General features: G+C 45.8%; 1 protein-coding gene and 1 long non-coding RNA gene across 15 annotated transcripts; one reads left to right on the top strand and one right to left on the bottom strand.

The window, feature by feature from the left end:
- On the bottom strand, positions 1-27,846 carry LOC101951708 (zinc finger protein 501-like). Of its 14 annotated transcripts, none has more exons than XM_065569208.1 (6): positions 23,698-27,846; positions 14,267-14,407; positions 7,936-8,003; positions 7,127-7,253; positions 2,903-3,016; positions 1-2,544 (listed from the first exon to the last, which is right to left on the bottom strand). In XM_065569208.1, exons 2-6 carry the CDS (start codon positions 14,295-14,297, stop codon positions 1,508-1,510), a joined length of 1,377 nt encoding a protein of 458 aa, XP_065425280.1. In that variant the 5' UTR covers positions 14,298-14,407; positions 23,698-27,846; the 3' UTR covers positions 1-1,507. The 14 variants fall into 14 exon arrangements, with proteins under 14 accessions (XP_065425280.1, XP_065425279.1, XP_065425278.1 ...); XM_065569207.1 differs by lacking the exon at positions 23,698-27,846 and adding an exon at positions 20,297-20,383; XM_065569206.1 differs by lacking the exon at positions 23,698-27,846 and adding an exon at positions 17,145-17,513.
- On the top strand, positions 18,585-24,708 carry LOC135975909 (uncharacterized). Its single transcript, XR_010593030.1, has 2 exons — positions 18,585-21,282; positions 23,099-24,708. It is a non-coding gene; the product is annotated as an uncharacterized LOC135975909 (long non-coding RNA).

Here is a 27,846-nt window from a genome sequence, read left to right as displayed (position 1 = left end):
TTGGGCAACAAAATGGCAAATGAAATTTAATGTGGATAAATGTAAAGTAATGTACATTGGAAAAAATAACCCCAACTATACATACAATATGATGGGGGCTAATTTAGCTACAACTAATCAGGAAAGAGATCTTGGAGTCATTGTGGATAGTTCTCTAAAGACGTCCACGCAGTGTGCAGTGGCAGTCAAAAAAGCAAACAGGATGTTAGGAATCATTAAAAAGGGGATAGAGAATAAGATAGAGAATATATTATGTTATTGGCCCATATAAATCCATGATACGCCCACATCTTGAATACTGCGTACAGGTGTGGTCTCATCTCAAAAAAGATATACTGGCATTAGAAAAGGTTCAGAGAGGGCAACTAAAATGATTAGGGGTTTGGAACGGGTCCCATATGAGCAGAGATTAAAGAGACTAGAACTTTTCAGCTTGGAAAAGAGGCGACTAAGTGGGGGATATGATAGAGGTATATAAAATCATGAGTGATGTGGAGAAAGTGAATAAGGAAAAGTTATTTACTTGTTCCCATAATATAAGAACTAGGGGCCACCAAATGAAATTAATGGGCAGCAGGTTTAAAACAAATAAAAGGAAGTTCTTCTTCACACAGCCCACAGTCAACCTGTGGAACTCCTTGCCTGAGGAGGTTGTGAAGGCTATAGTTCTCTTTTAAACCCTGTTAGATAAATTCATGAAGGTTAAGTCCATTAATGGCTATTAGCCAGGATGGGTAAGGAATGGTGTCCCTAGCCTCTGTTTGTCAGAGGGTGGAGATGGCTGGCAGGAGAGAGATCACTTGATCATTGCCTGTTAGGTTCACTCCCTCTGAGGCACCTGGCATTGGCCACTGTCAGCAGACAGGATACTGGGCTGGATGGACCTTTGGTCTGACCCAGTACGGCCATTCTTATGTTCTTAGGAGAAAAATGGTACAAAACCCAACTGCTATTCAGCAGAACCCAGTGCAACGTGGGAACAACTGGGAATGAGGCAATCTGTCCTGGTGACTAACAATCACTGTGCAGTGGAAGGAAAAGTATAAACATGATGCTCCAAATTTGGTTAGACTAGGAAAAATGATGGAGGTTATATCCGGTGGTGAGGAAATTTGCTACATTACCCTGGCAGCTCTATGGGCTATTTTCTTTATTGAAAAAAATAGTTGTGTTTTTATATCAGGATCGCTAACTCAATCTAGCTAACTCCATGGAAAACCCTAGTGGAGTCAAGGCCCAGGTAGATTTAACCTCCATGTACCGAGTAAAGGTCACTCCTCGTTCCCCCACCTGGGGCTGACGGACATTCCTCTTGGAGGGACACACACTTCCATGACACAGAACAAAGGAGTTGATGAAAAACACTGTGGGCTTCACTCCAAGGAAAGGTGAGCTGCAAAAGAGAAAAGCAGACAACTCACCTGAAGGAGCTGAGATGCCACAAATGCTGCCTTAAAGTTCACTACCTGGGAATTAGCAAAAGGAAAAAACAATCTTTTCTGAGACCCTAGACAAGATTTTCATGGTGTTTATCTCCCTTGCAGCTTCTCTGGTGATAAATAAGAGAAGAGTTGTGATGGAAGGTTTTCCCACACTCACAGCATTTATAGGGTTTCTCTCCTGTGTGGATCCTCTGATGTGCAGTAAGGTGTGAGCTCTGAGCGAAGGTTTTCTCGCACTCACGGCATTTATAGGGTTTCTCTCCTGTGTGGCTCCTCTGATGTGTAACAAGGCCTGACCTCTGAGCAAAGGTTTTCCCGCACTCACGGCATTCATAGGGTTTTTCTCCTGTGTGGCTCCTCCTATGTGCAATAAGGCTTGAGCTCTGAGCGAAGGTTTTCCCGCACTCACAGCATTCATAAGGTTTCTCTCCTGTGTGGCTCCTCTGATGTATAACAAGGGTTGAGCTGTGAGGGAAGGTTTTCCCACACTCACAGCATTCATAAGGTTTCTCTCCTGTGTGGATCCTCTGATGGCAAATAAGGGATGAGCTCCAAGCGAAGGTTTTCCCGCACTCACAGCATTTATAGGGTTTCTCTCCTGTGTGGCTCCTCTGATGTGCAATAAGGTGTGAGCTCCGAGCGAAGGTTTTCCTGCACTCACGGCATTTATAGGGTTTCTCTCCGGTGTGGATCCTCTGATGTGCAATAAGGGTTGAGCTCCAAGCGAAGGTTTTCCCACACTCGCGGCATTCATGGGGTCTCACTCGGGTGTGGATTCTCTGATGGTGTGAGCGCCTCCTGAACTTTTTCCCACACTCAAAGCCCGTGTTATTTCTCTCTCCCATCAGGATTCTCTGCTGCACCATGGTTTCCTTGAGGCCTTTGTGAGTTCCCCGATAATTAACAGATATTCCAACTTTCTGCGCTGGCTGGTTTCCCTGCCACTTCTCTGGCCTGTGCTGCCCCTGAGAGCCTTTTCCCTGCTCACAACTCCTGGACACACTCCCTTTGCATCTTTGCAACAATGCCCCATGCGCTTCCACTTGCTCCTCTTCCTGCTGAGGATTCTGCTCCATGGTCTCGCTCACCATCCCCTCACCTGCTGGGACAGAGAAAGGAAAACCTCAGAGACCGGAAAGGAAAAGGGGAGAGCAAACCAAGAGAATAGCTGGAGATGGAAAAAAATCAGGGACTGAATTTCCCCAAACTCTTCCCCAAAGTGGCGAGAGGAGGGGATCAATTCTGCATCCAGTTCCCATCCAAACACTCAGGGAAAAGGAAGTTCAGGGAGGAAACTACTGCCAGGAGTTAGTCAGGATGGATAGGAAGCCATGAACAGTATCTGCCCTGAGGATATGACACCTGCTGGGGACCATCCTGAACCCAGAGACCTCACAAGGTCTTTGTTGGGAATCCCAGCTGTTTCTTTCAAGCACTGAGTAGGTTTAATGATCCCTCACCCATGCAGCTGCCTAGCAGGATCTCGCTTTCCTCTGAGCCCTGGAGAGCTGGGGCCCACGGCTCTTCCCCTCGTTCCAGCTGGGAGATGACATCGGGTTTGGAAACTGGAAACCCTGCTCAGAGGAAAGAAGACCAATGAGATCAGGTAACACACAAAAGAAGTTACTCAATTTGTGCATTAACGATGGTTCTTTGAGATGTCTCCCCTATGGGTGCTCCATTGTAGGTGCTATCACATTAAAAACAGCTGTGTAGACCAGTGGCTTTCCACACTATTGTACCCCTTTCAGGAGTCTACATTCATTTTGGCAGTTTCATATGCCCGGCTTTTTCAAAGCCTCCTTGATTTCATCTCTCTCTCTCTCTCTGTGTTGCCTTATCTCAGGGTATGTCTACACTGCCTGCTGGATTGGTGGGCAGCGATCAATCCAGCAGCGGTTGATTTATCGTGTCTAGTCTAGACATGATAAATTGACCCCCGAACACTCTCCCGTCGACTGCTGTACTCCAGCTCGGTGAGAGGCGCAAGCAGAGTCGACGGGGGAGCGGCAGCAATCGACTCACCGCGGCGAAGGCATCACGGTAAGTCGATCTAAGTACGTCGACTTCAGCTATGTTATTCACGTAACTGAAGTTGCGTAACTTAGATCAATCCCCACCTCCCAAGTGTAGACCAGGCCTCAGTCTTTTTGCCCTGAATAGCAGCAAACTTAAGCCCAGTCTGTTTGTACCCTAGTTCCTGTGTCCCAAAGTGCAATGCAGTTGTGTTCTCATGTTCTGCTTCCCTTGGACCCAGTCATTACACATTAACCTCCAGTCTTTGAGACTTCCACTGTCCAGTATGCTTCATTCATATGTGGACAGTTCTTGATAGTGTTTCCATGTAAATGGAGGCAGACCTATGTTACTTCAACAGGAATTACATCCCCATCCCAGAAGTGATATTCACTCCTTCAAACCCAGTGACTAACAAAGCAAATTGAGAGGGCAGCTGACCCATGCATATTTTTTATTTAAAAAAAAAAAACTAAATAAAGCCCCCATTCTCCAGTGGGAGACAAGGTCAAAGTGAAGGGCTAGGATAATGAATCATAAAATCACAGAAATACATGGGGTAAAAGGACCTCAAGTTGTCAGCTAGTCCATCCTCCAGCCCTGAGGCAGGACCAAGTATACATAGACCATCTGTCTAACCTCTTCTTAAAAACCTCCAGCGACCAGCATTCCACAACCTCTCTTGGTAACGTATTCCTGTATTTATCTGTTCTCACAGTTGGAAAGTTTTTCCTAATATCCAACCTAAACATCTGTCAGGGTTCCCTCCCCACTCTAAACTCTAGCATACAGATGTGGGGACCCGCATGAAAGATCCCCTACGCTTATTTCTACCAGCTTAGGTTAAAAACTTTCCCAAGGCACAAATCCTTCCTTGTCCTTGGATGGGTACTGCTGCCACCACCAAGTGAGTTAGACGAAGATTCAGGAAAAGGACCACTTGGAGTTCCAGTTTCCCCAAAATATCCCCCCAAGCTCCTTCACCCCCTTTCCTGGGGAGGCTTGAGAGTAACCTAGGTGAGCAACAAACAGCCCTTTGGGTTTTTAGGACACTAAAAACCAATCAGATTTTTAAAAACAAACTTTATTATAAAGAAAAAGTAAAAGAAGCACCTCTGTAAGATCAGGGTGGAAGGTAATTTTACAGGGCAGTCAGATTCAAAACACAGAGGATTCCGCTCTGGGCAAAACTTTAAAGTTACAAAAAACAGTGATAAATATCCCTCTTAGCACAGGGAAAATTCATAAGCTAAAACAAAAGATGCTCTAATGCATTTCCTTGCTATTACTTACTATTTCTGTACTTTTAGATGTACACAAATAGTAAGTACATTCAGTAGAAGCTGGATTACTTGCTTGGTTTCTCTCTTTGTCTTCCGAGAGAACAACAACAGCCCAAACAAAAACCTTTCCCCACAGATTTGAAAGTATCTTCTTTCCTTATTGGTCCTTTTGGTCAGATGCCAACCAGGTTATCTGAGCTTCTTAACCGTTTACAGGTGCAGGAGGGATTTTATGCTACCCTTACCTGTATGTTTATGACAACATCCCATGCTGCAGAACAAGCTAGTTACTACTTCTCCCTACCCTAACCCTAAGCAGCAGAGGATAAGGGGAGATCAGATTTCAAGAAGACGACCACGGTCAGTGATGTCAGACAGCTAACAGATCGAGGAGGAGGCGGAGGATGGAGTGCTGGTTCTGAGCTTTGCCTAAGGACAGGTCATTAGAGACTTCAGCAAAAGCAGTCTCAGTGAAGTGCTACAATTTCTGACTGTCAGAGAGTGTGGGGGAGTGAGGGCTCTGCACCCCCTACTTCCTGCGATTCACCGAGACTCTCAGCCAGCCAGTAAAACAGAAGGTTTATTAGACAACAGGAACACAGTCCAAACCAGAGCTTGTAGGTACAGACAACAGAACCCGCTCAGTCAAGTCCATATGGGGGCGGGGGGGGGGGCAGGAAGCTTAGACCCCAGCCCTGGGGCTCTCCCCCAGTTTCCCCAGCCAGCTCCAAACTGAAACTCCCCAGTCCCTCCCCTGCCCTTTGTCTCTTTCCCAGGCCAGGAGGTCACCTGATCTCTTTGGTCTCCAACACCTTCATTTTGCACCTTTGCAGAGGAGGAACCCAGGCCATCAGTTGCCAGGAGACAGGGTGTCGGCCATTCTCTGTGCAGACAGCATCACACTGTCCCTCTTGGGCTCTGCAACAATCATAGCCCCTTATCCCACCACCAGATACTTAAGAAATGCATAGGGGCACCCACACAGTATTCAGTGAAAACATTATGACTATTCCCACTTCATCACACTGATTCCCTGAATCCTTCCCTTTCTACCCCCCACCAGACCCTCCTGTGACGGGTTGGGTCACAGAGACCCCCTTTGGACTGTGACCTGAGGTGCTGGAACTACCTCTGAGCCCATAGCTCTGTCAGTTAGCGATGTGAAAAATCACATCCCTACCGGACATAAATTGCAGCAAAAACTGTAGTGTCGACACAGTTACAGTGGCAAAAAAGTCCATTAAAAAGAAAATCAATGAAATTAAACGCCCATAAGCAGAGTTAAGGTTGCCCAGTGCTGCCTCGTGCCCTTCCAGCATGTGGACGGTGGTGAAAAATAAAGCCTCTGAAAACCAGGAAATGAAGAATTAAATTACACACCACCCCTGCAATGCAACCTTAACTCTGCCCTTACTGACCTATTCCCAGTGAGATTTGCAAGCTCCAGGGTTAGGGGGTAAGGGTGGTGCAAAGGTTAACAAACTACCCAAGGTAGGGGCGAATTTTACATCTCTTGAAGTCTTCAAGTCAGGACAGGATGCCTTTCTGGAAGATCTTTTCATCAAACTCAAGGCATTCAGCACACTACAAAGGTAACTGGACGAAACTCCATGGCCCGTATTACACAGGAGGTCAGACTAGATAACCTAATAGTCTCCCCTGGCCTTAAAATTTATTTATCGACAGAAGGAAGGACTAAGCACATTCCGTTGTGTGTTTTATGTTCCTCAGATTTGAATACCAGCATTTATCCGCAGGCACTCCAGCAGTGTGCACTGGGCCAGATGTAGCTTTAAATGAACCGTGGAGGGACTAGTTGGAGCAGCCTGGCAGAGCTGTGACACGAAGAGAGGCGCACGTGAAACTCGAAGGAACAGGTATTCCCCATTTCAGTGCTGAGTGGTGTAGGCAGCGTCAATAAAGGCGCACAAGGGTGTGTTCTTGCCACAAGGATTGTCAGCAGGCTGGTGTCATACGTGCTTGGGGTCTCCGGGGCTCAGTGAGGGGTAAGTGAAGGCAACAACTAAGACGGAATCCTCATTGGAAGGGTAAAGGGGTGGTGACATTATGAAAGTCTGAGATGGATTGTGAGCAGTAGACTCAGTGTCTGAGCGCAGGCCAGGGGTAGGTAGCTTCTGATCCCTACAATGGACCTAACCCCAAGTTTTGCCTTAGCAAAGAGGAGGTGTTAGTGTTTGCGCTATCCAGTGCCTGTGCTCTGTTCCCAAAGTGTTCTGTAGCAGGGAGCGTAGAGTGCTAGTCTATGTGTCATTGGCTTGTCGGGGTGTCGCTGAAACAGGGCAAAGTTGAGAGTGCACTGTGGGGTGTTGTGAACCTTAACTCTTCGTTTCCCCTTCTAAGAACCGAGGGGACAGGAATCCTTACCCAGCGAGGTCACGTTCTCATAGTTCTCCTGCATGACGTCTCCGTAGAGGGCTCTCTGAGCGGGGTCCAGCAGAGCCCACTCTTCCTTGGTGAAAAACACAGCCACCTCCTCGAAAGTCACCAGCCCCTGAAAGAGCAAGAGCCCTCCACTCTGCACCTGCTGCCCAGTGACAACCCCACCATTCACAGGGGAGGAGGGCCAATCACATGGAAGCTCTGGGAGACAGGCAGGATCCGTCCCGCTCCCCATCAGAGCAGCCAGGAGGCATCAGGGTGAGAGGAGAAAGAGAGAGAGCCCCTCACCCCTTCTAGCAGACAGAGATGGCAGGGGTCTTCACATTCAACACTCACCTACCAGCCAGAAGCTGATACAGGAGATGGAGCCCGCAGCAGGGTCCAGGGACAGCCCCCTGGTAGGAATCCCAACACCCTCCCCAGTGTCAGCAGTTGGATGTGAAGGGATGGGGTGTCTTCCCCGGGCCTCACTGGGGGTTGCCCTCTGGCTAGTAGGTTCAGACTCCAGTATTGGAGGCTGGTACGTTTCTCCAGCCCAGTCCAGGGGGGTTGTTTCCTGCTCGACAAATTAGGGAATTTCCACCCACAAATCCCATGGGTCTGTTAAAATCTAGGCCCCACCGTAAACAAATCCCAGCAGGTTTGTCACACCCTGTCCCCCTCCCTTTCTCCATCCTGTGTATTTCCTGCCCCCTCCCACCTCCTGACCACCCCCAGAAGTACCCACCTCCTATGTCTTTACTGCCCTTCTCCCGCCAACAGGAGCCCACCAGCAACTCCCCTATAATCCCTACCAGAACTGGCTCCACGGCAGCCATTTCCCTTCCCTGGTCCCTGGAAGTATGGTATGTAACGCTGCAGCCTGTCAGGGCAAAAAGGGGACTTGTCAAAACAGGACAGTAACGTCACATGACAATTCCCCCCGACTCTTTCCTCGCAGACAGATGTTCTTGACTCTGTCATGCAAATAACAGAAACATTAAAAACACAATTAGTAATGGGGGGACGGGAGGGGAGACATGGGACTTTGAATTCCTTTTCTAACAGGTGTCTCGGTAGTTAAACAAACACAAAGTGTCCAATAAGTTCTTGGAATGTGTTGGTGACACCTGTTTGCTTCAGAAGATGGAAGTAGTAACCAGGGAGACAGGCATTTAAGGGTTGATGCTGACTAACTGGCGGGAGTTAGTTAGGAAATGGAAGGTGGAAAGCAATATGGGCGAAAGTGTTCATGAAATGATGATTTTGTGATTCTAAGGCTGGTCCACACTAACCCCCCACTTCGAACTAAGGTACGCAAATTCAGCTACGTTAATAACGTAGCTGAATTCTAAGTACCTTAGTTCGAATTTACTGCGGGTCCAGACGCGGCAGGCAGGCTCCCCCGTCGATGCCGTGTACTCCTCTCACCGAGCTGGAGTACCGGCATTGTAGGACTGATGAATGAAATTGTTTTTAATTGTTTACTTTATTAATGTAACTTCATAAGTAAAAGTTTTATGAATGAAACAATATTCATTCATAAAACCGGTTACCCCAATAACTGGCTAATTAACAATTAAGATGCTTGTTAAGAGCCATAGCTGTTCAGTCAGCTGCCTTTGTAAGTTTCACTATCAATCCAATTCCTGCTTAAATCACTAAGACTTGCACTGTTTCAGTATTGTAACTTCTGTTCACCATTTATTACACTTGCCTACAGTGTAACTTCTGTTCACTGTTTGCCATCCATTATACTTGTCTATATTGTAACTTCTGTTCACTGTTTGCCATATTGTAATTCAAACCCCATTTTAAAACGCTTACTCCATTTTGTAAGGGCTTGCTGCAACCTTCATTTTTGCAAACCCTGCTGTAATCTTATTAGTTTAGTTTAGATGTGTGAATGAGGTATGTATGGATGATGGAATCAACCTCCAGCCCCAGCCTGTCCTGATTAAATAAAGTTCAAACACCAAGGGCTGAAGATGCAGACAAGAGCCCTAACAAAGTAAAAAGAATCCACCCTAAAAAGAAAAGGTACAATGGAAGGAAGATCAAAGCCCGGTCCAAGGCTGAAAGTCATGTCTGCAATTGACGGGTGATCAATCACCAAACCTGAAGGCAGCGTGACACAGCAAGACCTATAGACTCTGGATTCAAACTAAAGCCTACAAAAAGGATGGGTGTGATGGAAAACTTTGGAGGAGGGTAACATTCTGCTGCCAACATGAAAGGGCATCGGTGCATGCCCAACAGAGACCCAGTTCATCCTTGTGCCCGGCTTTCCTGGCCAGTTAGCCGCCACAAGCTACGAACCCAAGCTGCAAACTCAAGCCACAGACTCAAGCAGGACTGGTAACTATGCAGCAGCTGCAGAACATCTGATGGATGTGTGTGTGTGTGTATAGGTATTAGGTATAATGTGTGTGTATAAGGATTAAGATATTAGTTATTGGTCATAAATCAAATTGTTATCATAATAAATGTGGCATCTTTATCTTGTCCCCTTTAATAAGATCCTGCTAGTTTTTATTGGTATAACAGCGTCGACAGCGAGCACTTCCGGGATCGATCCCAGAAGATCGATTGCTTAGCGCCGGACCCGGAGGTAAGTGTAGACCTACCTTAAGGGAAGGAAGGCATTAGAGCAGGAAAATAAGGACAATGGACTTCAAAAAGGCAGACTTCAACAAACTCTGAAAACTGGTATGTGAGTGTGCCATTTCACTCCATATTCTTTATGAAAATATGCTTATGACATGAATATGAGATAACTGAGATGTACTTTGTGCAAGATGGGTCTTGTAAGATGTAATTGGAAAAAGGTTATAGATTCATAGATTCTAGGACTGGAAGGGAACTAGAGAGGTCATCGAGTCCAGTCCCCTGCCCTCATGGAAGGACCAAATACTGTCTAGACCATTGGTCCCCAACCTTTTTTGTCTGGTGGGCACCAAAAAAAAAAAAAGCTGAGTGCTGCCCGGCAGAGCAAAAAAAACGGGCACCACGTTGGGGACCCCTGGTCTAGACCCTCCCAGATAGACATTTATCTAACCTACTCTTAAATATCTCCAGAGATGGAGATTCCACAACGTCCCTAGGCAATTTATTCCAGTGTTTAACCACCCTGACAGTTAGGAACTTTTTCCTAATGTCCAACCTAAACCTCCCTTGCTGCAGTTTAAGCCCATTGCTTCTTGTTTTATCCTTAGATGCTAAGATAAACAAGTTTTCTCCCTCCTCCTTATGACACCCTTTTAGATACTTGAAAACTGCTATCATGTCCCCTCTCAGTCTTCTCTTTTCCAAATTAAACAAATCCAATTCTTTCAGCCTTCCTTCATAGGTCATGTACTCTAGACCTTTAATCATTCTTGTTGCTCTTCGCTGGACCCTCTCCAATTTCTCCACATCTTTCTTGAAATGCGGTGCCCAGAACTGGACACAATACTCCAGCTGAGGCCTAATCAGCAGAGTAGAGCGGAATAATTACTTCTCGTGTCTTGTTTACAACACTCCTGCTAATACATCCCAGAATCATGTTTGCTTTTTTTTTCTCAACAGCATCACACTGCTCTCATTTAGCTTGTGATCCACTATGACCCCCAAATCCCTTTCCGCAGTACTCCTCCCTAGACAGTCATTTCCCATTTTGTATGTGTGCAACTGATTGTTCCTTCCTAAGTGGAGTACTTTACATTTGTCTTTAATAAATTTCATCCGATTTACTTCAGACCATTTTGTCCAGATCATTTTGAATTTTAATCCTATCTTCCAAACCCCTCCCTGCTTGGTATCATCCATGAACTTTATAAGTGTACTCTCTATGCCATTATCTAAATCATTGATTAAGATATTGAACAGAACCGGACCCAGAACTGATCCCGGTGGGACCCCACTCGATATGCCCTTCCAGCTTGACTGCAAACCTCAGGACTACTCTCTGGGGACAGTTTTCCAACCAGCTATGCACCCACTTAATGGTAGTTCCATCTCGGTTGTCTTTCTTTTGTTTGTTTATGAGAAGGTCATGCAAGACAGTATCAAAAGCCTTACTAAAGTCAAGCTCTACCACATCTACCGCTTCCCCTCTATCCACAAGTTTGTTACCCTGTCAAAAAAAAAAAAAAAAAAGCTATTAGGGTGGTTTGACACAATTTGTTCCTGAGAAATCCATGCTGACTGTTACTTATCACCTTATTATCTTCTAGGAGTTTGCTAACTGATTGCTTAATTATTTGTTCCATTATCTTTCTGGGGAATTAAAATAAGCTGATTGGTCTGTAATTCCCCGGATTGCCCTTACTCCCCTTTTTATAGAAGAGCACTATATTTGCTCTTTTCCAGTCCTCTGGAATCTCTCCCATCTTCCATGACTTTTTGAAGATAATCGCTAATAGCTCAGATATCTAGGGTGCATTTCATCAGGCCCTGGAGACTTGAAGACATCTAACCTAAGTAATTTTAACTTGTTCTTTCCCTATTTTAGCCTCTGACCCTACCTCATTTTCATTGGCATTCATTAAGTTAGATATCCAATTGCTACTAAACTTTTTGGTGAAAACTGAAACAAAAGTCATTTAGCATCTGCCATTTCCACATTTTCTGTTATTGTTCCCCCCGCCCCCTTACCATTGAGTACCATGAGCAGGTGGGGACAAAATCAGAAATATTAACTCACAAAATAAGTTACACCTAGCAAGGGACATAGGCAATAAGTAGGGTACTACTTAAATCATGGGGGGGAAGGGAATCATACGATTTTCAAGGGTTGGTCATGGCATAAATAGTGAACTTTGCAGATGTGTTATACACCTATACAATTTGCTATTTATGTGGTGAGTAACCCATAAAAAAGTGTGATTTCTCCACAGCATTTCTCACATCAGCGGCCCAGACCCAAATGGTGGTTGCAAGCCCACTAGTGGGTCGCAGTATTGTCACCCTTACTCCTGAGTTGATGCTGGCAGTGGCACTGCCTAGAGCTGGGTGGCGAGAGAGCGGTGGATGCTGGCCAGTGCCCGGTTCTGAAGGCAGAGAAGTAGGGGTGACTTAGAATTGCCGCCCTTATTTCTATTCTGTGGTGGCGTTGCCTTTAGAGCGAGGCACCCAGCCAACAGCTGCCATTCTCCACTCTGCCTTCAGAGCCGGGCAGCCGGAGACCAGATTTCATGGTCTGTGATGCAAATTTCCACCCTCATTTTTCTGCCCCAATTTTCTACTCCCCAGCCCCACTTTGTGCCCTTGGTGGCTGCCCCACTCACCCCACCCATGTTATGGCCCTGTAGCTGCACCAAATTGTCTGGTTACCAAAAAAATTCACAGGCATAATGTAATAGTTGAGTGTTTATATTATGCCAGCAGATTTTTCTTAAACAAATAGGTCTGCTGTGGCTTTTCCAAATTACGGCAATTAATAAAGGTCCATTATTATTTTTCTGCAATTTTCCAAGTCTTCTTTGCATCTCAGCTGCAATTATTTGAAGATCATCCCGCGATTCAGGTAGGGTCTTAATTATTATTATTAACCAAGAGGAGGAAGAAACAGAAACCACAATAGGGAAAGAACAGGTTAAAAATATGTAGATACATTATATATATTAATGTCAGCCACGAAATTAATTTTAGGGTGCTCAAGGAATTAGCTGAGGCAATCTCGGAACCATTAGCAATTATCTTTGAGAACGCCTGGAGAACGGTGAAGACTGGAGAAGAGCAAACATAGTACCCATCTTTTAAAAGGGGAACAAAGAGGACTGGGAAATAAAATCAAGCCTACCTTAGATACCTGGAATGAACAAATTATTATACAATCAATTTGTAAGCACCTAGAGGATAGTAAGGTGATAAGTTATAGCCAGCATGGATTTGCAAAAACAAATAATGCCAAGTCATAGTGAACTAGGGAAATGTGGTGTACATGAAAGTGGTATAAAATGGGTGAAAATGTTGTTGGAAGGCGGTACTCAGACAGTAATCATTAGTGGCTCACTGTCCAACTGGGAGGATGTATACAATGGGGTGGCCAGGGGCCAGTCCTGGATCTGATATAGTCAATATTTTCACTAATTACTTGGATAATGGACTGGAGAGCATGCTGTCTAAATATGCAGATAACAGCAGCTGTGAGGGGCTGCAAGCACGTTGGAGGACAGGATTAGCATTCAAGGTAACATTTAAAAATTAGAGAAGTGGGCTGAATGAACATGATGAAATTCAATAAAGAGAAGTGCACACTACTAGGTTTAGGGAAGGAAAACCAAATGCACAACTACAAAGTGGGGAATAGCTGGTTAGGGGTAGAACTACTGAAAATGATCGGGGGCTATAGTGGATCACAAATTGAATCTGAGTCAATTGTGCAAAAACTTAATTAAGCACTGGAATAGATTAGCAAGAGAGGTGGTGGAATCCCCATCATTGGAGGTTTTTAAGAACAGGTTGGACAAACACTTCAGTGCTGGGACTAGATGTCCTCTCAGAGTTCATTCCAGCCCTACAGTACTATGATTCTATGCTGGGGAAATGTTTGGCCACTTTATTACAGCACTGACCGGCCCCTCCCACTAAACCACTGAGACATTTTGAAACCCTCCCAATAACTAAATCTGGGAACCGAATGGGAGAGAAGCGCAGAACAAAAGAAGTGACCCTGGGGGATTCCCCCTGACACTGTCCCAGGGCAGCACACTCCTACAGCAGCGGGGACAGGGAGAGTCAGGAACTGGCTTTTCTTCTTCCTGCACCTCACCTTGCTCACAAGAAAGTGAATCTGCCCAGGGATGCTGCAATAAGTGTGTGGGGGCCGGTCAGAGATCTGGGAATCTCTCTCCCCAGTTATTTCTCCCACTGCTCTCTCTCTCTCTCTCATTTTTCTCCTTGTGTCTCCCTTCCCCCGTCTCTCCCACTCTGCTGACAGACAATCCTGGGGGTTCGCTCTCCTATAGCTGGATCGGCTCCTGCAATTGCTAAGGGGAGGAGAGACGTGGGGTGAGGAGGGGCTGTTTGTGCAGTGTCACTTTCATGCCCATCCCCAGTTCCCTGAGGTCTCTATCAACCACCTGGAGTCTCTGGCTCAGATGTTGGGGTGGGCAGAGCATTGGGTTGACCTATGGGGCTAATTACAGCTGGAAAAATCCTCACCTTGGCTGGACGCAGAGGAAGCTTTACTCATGGTCACTCCCCAGCCCCGATCCCGCTGGGGGAGCAGCAGCTGCTCAGCCTGGGCTCTCAGATCACAATGGGGGCAGCAGTGTCTGAACCAGGAAGCTCAACCTCAATATCCTGAGGCAGAGAAAGCGAGAAACTGAGTCACTTTCCCCCCTTTAGCAACAACTGAAACTCCCTCCCAACAGGGACACACCCTGATCTTATCTGCCCCCCCATGTTAATTTTGGAGTCACTCCCTGTTCTGCCTTGCAGTGACTCTGGATTAACATGCGTCTCAGCATGTAGCCCTAAGGATTAATCTGCTTGCTTGCATAGATATATCTTTTCTTATAAGTTTAAGTATTTGATGTACTGTAATAGGTTTATAGATTTATATTAAAAATAAATTTGGCTGTAATGCAAGAGACCTCAGGCCAAACCAAAACCTGTATGTTAAATAGGGTTACCATACGTCCGGTTTTTCCCGGACATGTCCGGCTTTTTGGCAATCAAACCCCCATCCGGGGGGAATTGCCAAAAAGCCGAACATGTCCGGGAAAAATACCGGCCGGGCACTTCCTCTCCCGCGGCTGCTCTGTTTAAGAGCCAAGCTGCCTGAGCCAGCGCTACTGGCTTCGGGCAGCCGCCGTGCCTCCGGACCCTGCGCCGCCGGAGCAGAGCAGCTGGAGCCGGGGAGGAGAAGTGCCCAGCCGGCGGCTGAGGTCCAGAGTCAAGGGGGCTGCCCGAAGCTGGTAGCGCTGGCTCGGGCAGCTTGGCTCTTAAACAGAGCCGAAGTCTGAGTCCGGGGAGGAGCAGAGCAGCTGGAGCCGGGGAGGGGAAGTGCCCGGCCGGGGGAGCAGGGTCCAGAGGCATGGGGGCTGCCCGAAGCCCGAGTGCTACCGGCTTCATGGTTTGCCGGGCAGCCTCCAGACCCTGCGCCCCCGTCTGGGCGCTTCCCCTCCTGGGCTCCAGCTGTGCTGGGGAAGTGCCGGCCGGGGGCGCAGGGTCTGGAGGCTGCCCGGCAAACCATAAAGCCGGTAGCGCTCGGGCAGCCCTTTTCGCGTGGCTGGGAGGGAGGAGGGGGAATTAGGGCGGGGACTTTGGGGAAGGGGCGGGGAAAGGGCGGAATTGGGGTGGGGCCAGGGTGGGAAAGGCGCGGGGCCAGGGCCCATGGAGTGTCCTCATTTTTTATTTTTTAAATATGGTATAACCCTAATGTTAAAGCTAAGGCAAAGTTAGCATATCTATATTGGGATCTTATACCCAGAAAAGTAAGGTTGACCTTCATCTTGTTACCCAAATAGATAAAGGACCCCGGCCTATGTCTAAGATCTTTACCTAGACCAATAGACAACGAAGAATGGCATAGGAGGGGTTTCAAAGTTGTACCCACAGACTTAATAAGTACACCACAAGTACACACATACCTGTCATCGATACGCACATACATATGAGCCTATGGGGTAAGTGTAGCCTAACATTTCTGTGGGGGAGGAATGAAATTTGGGCATAAGAGGAAGGATTTCCGGCACTTAGGTCATATAAAAGAGCTTCAATCATCATCTATTCTAGATCTCTTCATCTTCAACTAGCCAGGAGACTCGAGGAGTATGTGACAGGCATCCTTAGATCTCTAGAAATCTCACCCGAGGCATAAGTAAATGGTTAAAATTACAGAGACTTACAAATAGTGTGTTTCACCCACTCTTTCTTAAGAAAACAGAAACCTAATTTCCTGTGACTGCAGCTTGGCAGCAGTCCCAGTATTTCCAGTTTTGTATTGTGGTTTTGACTTAGAAGTTTAATTTTAAGGTTTTTGAATATAATACTGCAAGATTAAATAATATTACTTTATAATATTACTTTTTAAGTAATAGTGTTATTGTTAAAGTGGTATGCGCATCTAAGGGGTTTTGTAAAGGTTGAAGTTATAACGAATGGTACCGATAAGACATTAGCCGTAGCACTGGATCTGATGACCCACACTAGTGGTGGCGGGGGAGCTGACAAATCTAGGTATTAATTGCTGCCAAAAGGCCGCAATAGTTCAGAACTTGAACAGTTCAAGATACCTTATCTCAGTCCCCTTAACTCTCCATCTGCCTCAGTATTTCCCAGTATTTGGCAGGTCCCGACAGAGGGAAAAGACCTCTCGAGTAGCTACGAGCCGAGGGAAGAGAGGGAACATACCCCCATCCCTCTATTATTTACTTGGGACTTAGGGGTGTTATTTCCTGTTGTTTCTGTGAAGGGACACCTTCAGTTTCAGAGTAAAACAACAGAGTATTCATTCTAGTTGATTGAAGAAGCTAGTGAAGTTATATAATTGAAATGAGTTCTATATTTCTTGTTAGGAGTGGAGTAAAGGCAAGAGTGGAGTCTGTTGGAGTTGCCCACAGTCTGGCTTTAGAAAACTTTGCCAGAAAATATATTCAGGAACATAGAGGAGATTTAGAACAGCTGAGAAATAGCGAGATGATTTCTGAGCATGGTAACCCACGGGGTTTTGTAAGTGAGGTATTTGATGTAGAAACAGAGCTGAAAAAGAAAAAGGGCTAAACAGGGAAGAGATGTTGAATGCCTGCTTGTGGCTTGTAATTTGCTGGGAAAGAAATTGAATAAAAAAGTAGGGTTACTCAGGGAAGCCCAGCAAACTTTGGATGCCAGCTTAAAACCGCTGGAGGGCTCTAGATCAGATCGTGGTCAGCTGTTGGACAGAATTAGAGAATTAGAAAAGAGAAAGATGTGTCAGAGGAGGATAAAGAATTGATTCCCATCCCTATTGGCACGGTGGAACCGACGGAGGTAGAAAAACCTGCAGGGCCAACTACTAGAAGTAGGGCAAGAGAATTAGCTCAGGCTGATACAGTACCTTTAGGAGCGGAGTTGGAGATTGAGTCTGAAGAGCCACGGGGAGAGTCAGAAGAGGAAGTTAGCAGTACAGAAGATACCGGCAGTTTGAAGATAGGAAAAGGAATTCCCAGGGTGGCACCACAGGAGGTGGAGCTGAGTGCCCTAGAAAAGGCAGCTAGTGATGTAAAGGAGGAGTTGAGCAAAGCAAAAGGGGAGGAAATATCTTCTCCCCTGTTAGTGTCCGCCTCTGATAGTCAAGAGGCAGTGCCTTTAGAGACTGTCATTGTTCAGGGACTAGAAGATGCAGTGTCACAAGTGACACGAGTAGCTAGTGCATGTGATGAATCTGTAAGTTACAACAACCAAGGAATAGAATTCCTGCTTCTCCACCCAATATTACATTAGCACCATATAGAGTACAAGATCCAGCCCCTTTGGGTGGATATTTATTGGGATTTGGGCAAACAACATTGCCTAGAGCCCGTGGACTCTCTACACCTTGGTATATGCTGGTATCACCTAGTGTACCAGTAGAACACCCTACTACACCACACCTTAGCAGACCAAGAGATGTCCTGCATCAGTGTAGCCTATAGGACTAACCTGCTTGCTTGCATATATATGTATCTTTTTTATAGTTTAAGTATTTGGTTTATTGTAATAGGTTTATAGATTTATATTAAAGTAAGTTTGGCTGTAATGCAAGAGACCTACAGGCCACATCCTGTATGTTAATATAAATGTGCTAACTTTGCCTTAGCTTAAGACTTTTACCCAGGAAAGTAAGGTTGACCTTCATCTTGTTACCCAAATAGATAAAGCACCCATCCCTACGTCTAAGACCTTTACCTAGACCAATAGACAATGAAGAATGGAATAGGGGGGTTTCAATGTTGTACCCACAGACTTAACAAGTACACCACAAGAGACTGATGTGCATACATACCTGTCATCAATACACACATACATATTAGCCTATGGGGTAAGTGACCCTAACATTTCTGTGGGGGAGGAATGACATTTGGGCATAAGAGGAAGGATTTCCGGCACTTGCCCTATAAAAGAGGTGACCCACCTTGCTAGAGCTCTCTCTCCACTCTTACTTACTCCACTCTATCGTTTCTATTCTTACTTCTTCTATTTCTACACTATCTTTATATCAATTCTATCTATCTACGATGACTGCTATTATTAGTAGGCTGTACTTGTTCTTCTTAAACTTTAAGTTTCAAGGGAACTAGGCTAAGCTTGGCTGCCTTAAGTTTTATTCTTAAACTTAAAATCGAAACCTAATAAAACTAAGTTAGTCAAGTAAACCCTAATTTAGTTTTGATAGCTCCTAGCATTAGATTTCCTCTAAGCACTGCATCCCTCACTCAAGAATTGAGAAACCTGGAACTGCAAGGCTGGTCCTGTGTCGCTTACCCCCAGGTTATCGAGGAAGGGTGTGAGTATATTAACCAAAGCTTTGTTGCATATACTACTATATTATCATATGTATCTTTTGAATAGCAGTAATGCAATTGTAACTTTGTAACTCTGGGTATTTTACCATTGGCTTACTATTTCACTGATTTTAATAAAAAGTCAGTAAGGCTATATCTGTCTCAGTGTCATACCCTCGAGGGTCCTTTGTAAATTCTGTGGAGCCTGAATCAGGACAAGAACTTTTATCTTCTGATCAAACAGATTGGCGAGCCTAAAACCCATACTAATTAATATTATTTAATAATATCAATAATAATTAATCATTAAGTAAAAATTAAATGAATAAATTAAATTCACATATTAACCAAATTAATATTATCAATACACCCTAAATCAGGCTACAGGCTGGCGAGCCAGAGCCAGGAGTCTCGAGGCGTGTGTGACAGGAATTGTCAGGGATTCCAGGCATCCTTCGATCCCTGAGAATCTCACTTGAGACATAAGTAAATGATTAAAGTTACAAAGAGTTAGAGATTGTGTGTCTTACTCACTCTTAAGAACACAGGAACCTGATTTCCTGTGGCTGCGGCTTGGCAGCAGTCCCAGTATTTCTGGTTCTGTGTTGTGGTTTAATTTAAAGTTTTAACTTATAAGTTTTGAATTTAATCTTGCAAGATAAAGTAATGATATTATTTAAAGTAATAGTGATGTTATTTAAAAAGTAATACGTGCATTTAAGGGGCTTTGTTGGAGGTGGAAGTTGTAACGAATGGCATCGATAAGATATAAGCAGTAGCATCGGGCCCGATGACCCACACTAAGTGGTGGCGGGGGAGTTGATAAATATATGTATTAATTGTCGCCAAGAGGCCGCAATAACTCAGAACTTGTATAGTTCTTCAGTCCCCCAACTCTCCCAGGCTGCACCTCTGATCCGTCTGCCTCAGTTCCCCAGCTGTTTGGCAGGTCCCAACAGAGGGAAAAGACCTCTCGATCAGCTACAAGCCATTGAGGGAAGAGAGGGAAATGCACCCCCACCCCTATATCATTTACTTGGGACTTATTGAACTAGGTAGAAAACCGGTTTGGGGTATTATTTCCTGTTGTTTCTGTGAAGGGACGCCTTCAGTTACAGAGTAAAGCAACAAAGTATTCATTATAGTTTATTACAAAAGCTAGTGAAGTGTTAGAATTCAAATGAGTTCTATGTTATGTGTTAAGATGAGTGGAGTAAGGGCAAGAGTAGAGTCTGTTGGAGTTGTCCACAGTCTGGCTTTAGAAAACTTAGTCAGAAAATACATTCAGGAACATGGAGGAGGTTTAGAATAGCTAAGGAATAGCGAGTTGATATCTAAGCATTGTAAACCATGGGGTTTTGTAAATGATGTATTTAGCCTTCCTTTTTTTTTCTGCTTCGTTTCTATATCAAACTGATGAAGAAAATAGCTGTTAAATGTCTGCTCGTAGCTTATAGTTCACTGGGAAAGAGATTAAATAAAAAAATTACAGTTACTCAGGAAAGCCCAGCAAACTTTGGATGCCAGCTTAAAATCACTGGACAGCTATGAATCAGACCGTGGTCGGCTGTTAAAAAGAATTAGAGAGTTGAAAAAGATGTGTTAGAGGAGAATAAAGAATTGGTTCCCGTCTCTATTGGCATGGTGGAACCGATGGAGACCGAAAAATCTGCAGAGCCAATTACTAGAAATAGGGTGAAAGAGTTAGCTCAGACTGACACAGTACCTTTAGAAGCGGAATTGGAGATTAAGCCTGAGAAGCCACAGGGAGAGTCAAAAGAGGAAGTTAGCAGTGCAGAAGCTACCAGCAGTCTGCAGGTAGGAAACGAAATCTCAGGGTGGCACCACAGAAGGCGGAGTTGAGTGTCATCATAGAGGAAGCAACTAGTGATGTAAAGGGGGAGGAAATATCCTCTCCTCTGTTAGTGTCCGCCCCGATAGTAAAAACGGAGTGCCTTTAGAAACAGTAATTGTTCAGGGACTAGAAGATGCGGTGTCATAAGTGACTCGAGAAGCTAGTGCCTGTGAGATAGTAATCTCTAGGTTACAACAGAGAGAGATACCACAACCAAGGATGCATTGGCACCATATAAAGCAGGAGATCCTGCCCCTTTGCCCAAATGCCAATAAATGTTCACCCAATCATCCACATTGCCTAGGTCCCTAGAATTTCGTGAACCCTCTACACCCCTTTGGTGTATGCTGGTATTGTACGGGGAGACTTTGGCAAACCAGTAAAGTGCCTGAAACCACTATGGCTTATTGTTAAAGGCGGCCTAGTCAGCAAGCTGTAAATTGGCCATTCAGCAGTCTCAGCAGTTTTGGGTGCCTCAGAAAGGGCAGATTGACCCCGCATCCTTCCTGATAAGAATTGTGTTGAAGTTGCTGATACATGCATTTTAAAAGAGCAGGATGTGTCACAGGAATGTCTATTGGGGTCTCAAGGCTGCAAACTCTGGAAAAACCCACACCCAGTTAATCAATAATCAGAAGGAGCCTCTTGCTTGCCCATTGGAACTGTTTGCTTAACAAGTTTTCTTTAAGGGACATGTCATTCTATTACTAATGTATAAATAAGGGGGAAAAGTTTGAGATAGTTGGACTCTTTTTGGACTCTCCCTCTGGATACATCTTGCGGTCCCCACCGGCAGACGGAAGATTTGGCCACCGGAAGCCTGCTGCTGTATCACTCAAGAGCCACACTTAGCTTTGGTAATTATCAAGGATTGGGGGTGTTTTATTAACCTGTTGCGGACGTGTGTAAGTGCTTGAGATTAAGTAAAGTTTAGCTTTAAGTGAAAGCACTTTTGTGTTGTCCTGTTTGTACCAGCCATCTGTCGGTCGGTCGGCCGTGTCTCCCCTGATTTATTTCCTGACACCACCTTGCACAGAGTAAAAGTTACCAAGAGCTTTGGGTTGAAAGAACCCCGGGTAACAGGTGCAGGTCGTCCCTTTCTAGCTCGTCTTGGGCCGTTAGCATTTGGTGGGCAATGAGACCACCCACTTCTGAGGGAATGGAGGTCTCTCCTTTACAGCGCTTTTCGCTCTGGCCCATTGGAACACCCCTGGCTTAAGGACCATCCTGTAAGGAGGGCTTGGGTCTCCTTTGCCATGCAAATTAAGCCACAGGTCACTTTGACACTCCCGGCAAAATGACTGCCCTGTAACCAGGGTGTAAGGTCTTATCCCTCGCATGCTTAAACCAGGGGAGCCTTTTCATGCCTCTGGTTGAGCGACTTCTCCCCCACCCCCCACCCCTTGAGAAAGGTTGAGCTTCTGTTTCTCTTAGTCACAGTAAATTCCCACAGAATGATTTCTACCTGGCTTTTTTGAGATTTGAAGTGAAATCTTACTTGTGACCTATCCCGGTCAGATGGCACATGGTGTGGCGAAGGGGCGGCTGTAAGGGGATGGCGGAGGCCATGGAAAATGTGCCCCTTTCCTCAAAAAAGCCAAGAAATGGCCCAACCAAGCAAATGTCACAAAGTCTGGAAATGAACAGGTGAGGTGGGGGGCTCCTTTCAGACTCTCACTTCCGCAGAATCCTTCCTCAAGTCCTTTTGCCCTGCCCAATTTACACAGCTCAACCAACCACAACTTTCACCCTTTGTTTTCTTGTGCACAAGAAAGAACACTGTCGGACTGATGAGTGTCAACTGTAGAGATTCGGACAGCTCCGTAAGTTGTGTCCGAATTCCAGGCCTTGTGTCTCTTTGATGATAGACAGAGGAGATTCCTAAGGCTATATTTGAAGGGATTGACGTGGCGGTCCTTTCTGAAATGTGTTGATGCTCATATGTTGTAGGTAGATGCGGTGGTATTCAGAGCTGGCACGTGGGTGCATCTAACTCTACTAACAGGACCGTGTCACAAGTAAGAGGGGTCTTTTCTGGTAAAGGTAGGGGGCACAAAGTTGTCATTTTCTTAGTGGGGTAGGAGGTAAGTCGGGAAGAGTGTTGCTGAGGGATGGAGGATTGATTGGAAAGGGGACACTCAGCAGGATCCATCCCTTACCTGTTCATTTCCAGATCTTTTCACATTGGGACCTTTTCCCCCCTTGTGTAAAGGAGGAGTATTTTACTAAAGAAAGGGTGACCGCCCTGTAATCAAGGGTCAGGTCTCTTTCCCTTTTCTTATCTCTGCATCCGCCCTCTTAATGCCAAGGTCGAAAGTGAGCTCTCTCTAATTAGGGTGTGGGTCTTTTCCTGCCTTTCACAAGATAACACTGCCATTTGGAAGGTAGTTCTAGAAACCAGCCTCTTGAGAGGGTTCAGGGTTTGTCCTACTAACTGTCCCGTGTCCTCCTCACTCACGCACTCAGCCAAGTCAAAGCCCGCGTCCTCTGCATCCACCTGGACCCGCGTTCTGCCACAAGCTCTCCTGCTCTCTGCCAGAGATCAGTGCCGAAAAGTAGGAATTAGGGTAATTTCTGGCAGGGCCGACTACGTTGCCTATTTAATCTGAATGTAGCTTGTACTCGTGCTCTCTACTGAGCCACACCTAACCCGCTTCACCTCTCTCTTTCTAGCAACTCAAAGGACAAAATGGACAAGACAACACAAGCACCAAAGAAACTGCAGGAAAAGGGAAGAAAAAGCCACGGCCAAAAGCTGCACACACCGCACACACCGCACACACCGCACCCTGTACCGAGGGATCGGGTTCGACACTTCTCCGCACAGGCTTAATCCTCCTCTCTGCATTGCCCTCTTCACACCAGAGTCGAAAGTGAGCTCCCTCTAACTAGGGTGTGGGTCTTTCCCTGCCTTTCACAAGGTAACACTGCCATTTTGAAGGTAGTTCTAGAAACCAGCTTCTTGAGAGGGTTCCCCCCCAGGAAAAGGGGGAAAAACAAATCTGTTACCATTTCAGTCGGCAACGTCTCGTAGGCTCTTTTTTTCACCTCTCCTGCACAGAGTGGCTCTGCCCGCCACCCTCTTCCCATTACACCTTTAGCATTTCACTCAGAATGCACCCTTTGTAACGGCACCCGACATAGTCACTCTGTACAGCAGACTCTGGCCCCTCCCCAGCCTTAATACCTCACAGCCCCATACCCAACGAGGAAGCACACAGCCTGGTGAAGAATACTACAGTGAGTACAGATGAGGAATTGAAAGCACTGACCTCTTTCTCACAGCCTTTTAAGCGGAAGGCAGAAAGCTGAGGACTGTTCATTTCTGCTTAGGAGAATGTCCAAGCTGATCAGGTCTACGTCTGCCAGTTTCTCCTCCAGCTGGGGCTCCTGGACAATTCCTCTGCAAGTGCAGCTGCAAAAGCCAAGCATGAGCCATCACTACACAAAGCTGTGTTGGTGCTTGAAATCTTGGTCTCATCCCTGCCTCCTTCTCCCATCCCATCTACATTGGCCCCACTTGATGAACAGAGACCGAGTTAACACAGACAATCATCGCTCCACTTTAGAGCCAACTGCCACACATGATTTTCATCTGCTCCTACTTCTCCATGGCTCCCGAGACCTAACCTGTAGGGATGCACCCCTAGCACCCCTGCCTGTGTCCAACGAAGGGAGACAGCACAAGGAAAGGCAAGGACAGACACAGAGAGAGAGATGGTGTGTGTTGGCCAACATACTAGAGAGAGAGAAAAAGGTGGGAGGAAGGCAAGCAACTCACCACCTGGAGTCATCCTCCTGGATCTAACCTGTTGCAGAGGACACACCGGTCCTGGCCAGAGAAATGAGCAGCCCCTGGAAATGGGGACCTTGTCTCCCTCAAAACCAGAACTAGTCAGGAACCTTTTCTTCCAACCTAGCCCTAGCTAATGGGGTATCCCTACTAAGAGCAAGATGGGCCATGAGCAGAGCCCTCACCAAACCAAACATTTATCTCACTGAAAGTGGCGGTGCTTCCGCTCTCAGATGGATGGCTTTTGTGTCGCATCAGGAAGGCAGATTTTGGGAAGCTCAGAGAGCTGATAGGTAAGGTCCCATGGGAATCAAGACTGAGGGGAAAAACAACTGAGGAGAGTTGGCAGTTTTTCAAAGGGACACTATTAAGGGCCCAAAAGCAAGCTATTCCGCTGGTTAGGAAAGATAGAAAATGTGGCAAAAGACCACCTTGGCTTAACCATGAGATCTTGCATGATCTAAAAAATAAAAAGGAGTCATATAAAAAATGGAAACTAGGACAGATTACAAAGGAGGAATATAGGCAAACAACACAGGAATGCAGGGGCAAGATTAGAAAGGCAAAGGCCCAAAATGAGCTCAAACTAGCTACAGGAATAAAAGGAAACAAGAAGACTTTTTATCAATACATTAGAAGCAAGAGGAAGACCAAAGACAGGGTAGGCCCACTGCTTAGTGAAGAGGGAGAAACAGTAACAGGAAACTTGGAAATGGCAGAGATGCTTAATGACTTCTTTGTTTCGGTCTTCACCGAGAAGTCTGAAGCAATGCCTAACATAGTGAATGCTAATGGGAAGGGGGTAGGTTTAGCGGATAAAATAAAAAAAGAACAAGTTAAAAATCACTTAGAAAAGTTAGATGCCTGCAAGTCACCCGGGCCTGATGAAATGCATCCTAGAATACTCAAGGAGCTAATAGAGGAGGTATCTGAGCCTCTAGCTATTATCTTTGGAAAGTCATGGGAGACGGGAGAGATTCCAGAAGACTGGAAAAGGGCAAATATAGTGCCCATCTATAAAAAGGGAAATAAAAACAACCCAGGTAACTACAGACCAGTTAGTTTAACTTCTGTGCCAGGGAAGATAATGGAGCAAGTAATTAAGGAAATCATCTGCAAACACTTGGAAGGTGGTAAGGTGATAGGGAACAGCCAGCATGGATTTGTGAAGAACAAATCACGTCAAACCAATCTGATAGCTTTCTTTGATAGAATAACGAGCCTTGTGGATAAGGGTGAAGCGGTGGATGTGGTATACCTAGACTTTAGTAAGGCATTTGATACGGTCTCGCATGATATTCTTATCGATAAACTAGGCAAATACAAATTAGATGGGGCTACTATAAGGTGGGTGCATAACTGGCTGGATAACCGTACTCAGAGAGTTGTTATTAATGGTTCCCAATCCTGCTGGAAAGGCGTAACGAGTGGGGTTCCGCAGGGGTCTGTTTTGGGACCGGCTCTGTTCAATATCTTCATCAACGACTTAGATATTGGCATAGAAAGTACGCTTATTAAGTTTGCGGATGATATCAAACTGGGAGGGATTGCAACTACTTTGGAGGACAGGGTCATAATTCAAAATGATCTGGACAAATTGGAGAAATTGTCTGAGTTAAACAGGATGAAGTTTAACAAAGACAAATGCAAAGTGCTCCACTTAGGAAGGAAAAATCAATTTCACACATACAGAATGGGAAAAGACTGTCTAGGAAGGAGTACGGCAGAAAGGGATCTAGGGGTTATAGTGGACCACAAGCTAAATATGAGTCAACAGTGTGATGCTGTTGCAAAAAAAGCAAACATGATTCTGGGATGCATTAACAGGTGTGTTGTGAGCAAGACACGAGAAGTCATTCTTCCGCTCTACTCTGCTCTGGTTAGGCCTCAGCTGGAGTATTGTGTCCAGTTCTGGGCGCCGCATTTTAAAAAAGATGTGGAGAAATTGGAAAGGGTCCAAAGAAGAGCAACAAGAATGATTAAAGGTCTTGAGAACATGACCTATGAAGGAAGGCTGAAAGAACTGGGTTTGTTTACTTTGGAGAAGAGAAGACTGAGAGGGGACATGATAGCAGTTTACAGGTATCTAAAAGGGTGTCATGAGGAGGAGGGAGAGAACTTGTTCACCTTAGCCTCTAAGGATAGAACCAGAAACAATGGGTTTAAACTGCAGCAAGGGAGGTCTAGGTTGGACATTAGGAAAAAGTTCCTAACTGTCAGGGTGGTTAAACACTGGAATAAATTGCCTAGGGAGGTTGTGGAATCTCCGTCTCTGGAGATATTTAAGAGTAGGTTAGATAAATGTCTATCAGGGATGGTCTAGACAGTATTTGGTCCTGCCATGCGGGCAGGGGACTGGACTCGATGACCTCTCGAGGTCCCTTCCAGTCCTATAATCTATGATTCTATGATCAACAACGCTCACAGTCTCGTCGCTCTCGCTTCCTTTCCATCGCATGAGGGCAGTAGACTCTGACGCGTGACTTCTTTTCCCTTGCTACTAAACCCAGCACAAGGAGGAAAAACACATAAGTTACCCTCTCAGTCAGCAATGTCAGGTAGGCTCTTCTTTTTGCCTCCCCCACACGGGGCTGCACCCTCAACCCTCTTCCCATTACACTACTAAAAGTAGAAAGTACCCCTTGCAATTACACCCAAAATAGTCAGTCTGCACAGCAGACTCTGGTCAGAAATGCAAGGCTTTGGAGCTGTGCTCCGGCTCCGCTCCAGGCAAAAACCTGCAGCTCCACTGCTCGAGTAGCTCCGCGCTCCAGCTCTGCTCCAAAGCCCTGCAGAAATGCGAAACCCGCACAAAAATATGCAGAAAGTGGTCATGTTTTTGGCCTAATTGGCTTGTGAGTTGCTTGTTGGCTAATTTTTGACTTGTAGGTTGTTGCTTCTTGTAGCTTCTTGCTTCTTTTTTTTTATCTGCTCCCAGTAAAGACGGGAGAGAAACAGGGGTGCACAGTGGGCCCACCACAGTCCCAGACGACATGCCAGGGGAGATTTAGTCACATAGAGTGTTGGGGTTCTTAGGGATTGGCTTGTTTTGAAATGGGATTGGCTTGATTTTTGGTTTCTTATGAAAGTCGGGGTGCTTATATACCCAGTGAAAGTTGGCAACTGTGACTCTGGTCCCTTCCCCAGCCTTAATCCCACAGAGCACTATATTCAACGAGGAGGCACACGGCCTCTGAACAAAACTGGAGTGAGCACAGATGAGGAATTCCAAGCACTGACTGCTTACTCACAGCCAGTAATGTGGAAGGCAGAAACACGAGAACTATTCATGTCTCCTTAGAAGGATATCCAGGCTGCTCAGGTCCACTTCTGCCATATTCTTGTCCGGCTAGGGCTCCTGGACAATTCCTCTGCAAACTAATAAAGCCGAGCAAGAACTATCACTACACAGAGCAATATTGGTGCGTTGAATCTTGCCCTCATCCCTGCCTCTGTCTCCCATTCCATCTACATCAGCCCCAGTCGAGGAACATAGACTGAGCCCACACTATCAGTCACCGCTCTACTCTACTATCCACTGCCCCGCATGGTTTTTGTACACTCCTACTTCTCCATGGCTCCCGAGACCTGGCCTGTGGGGATGCACACCTAGCACCCCTTACCGTGT

Source organism: Chrysemys picta, chromosome 16 (assembly GCF_011386835.1).
Source record: "Chrysemys picta bellii isolate R12L10 chromosome 16, ASM1138683v2, whole genome shotgun sequence".
NCBI classification, from domain to species: domain Eukaryota; kingdom Metazoa; phylum Chordata; order Testudines; family Emydidae; genus Chrysemys; species Chrysemys picta.
This window is presented reverse-complemented; position numbering and strand designations above follow the sequence as displayed.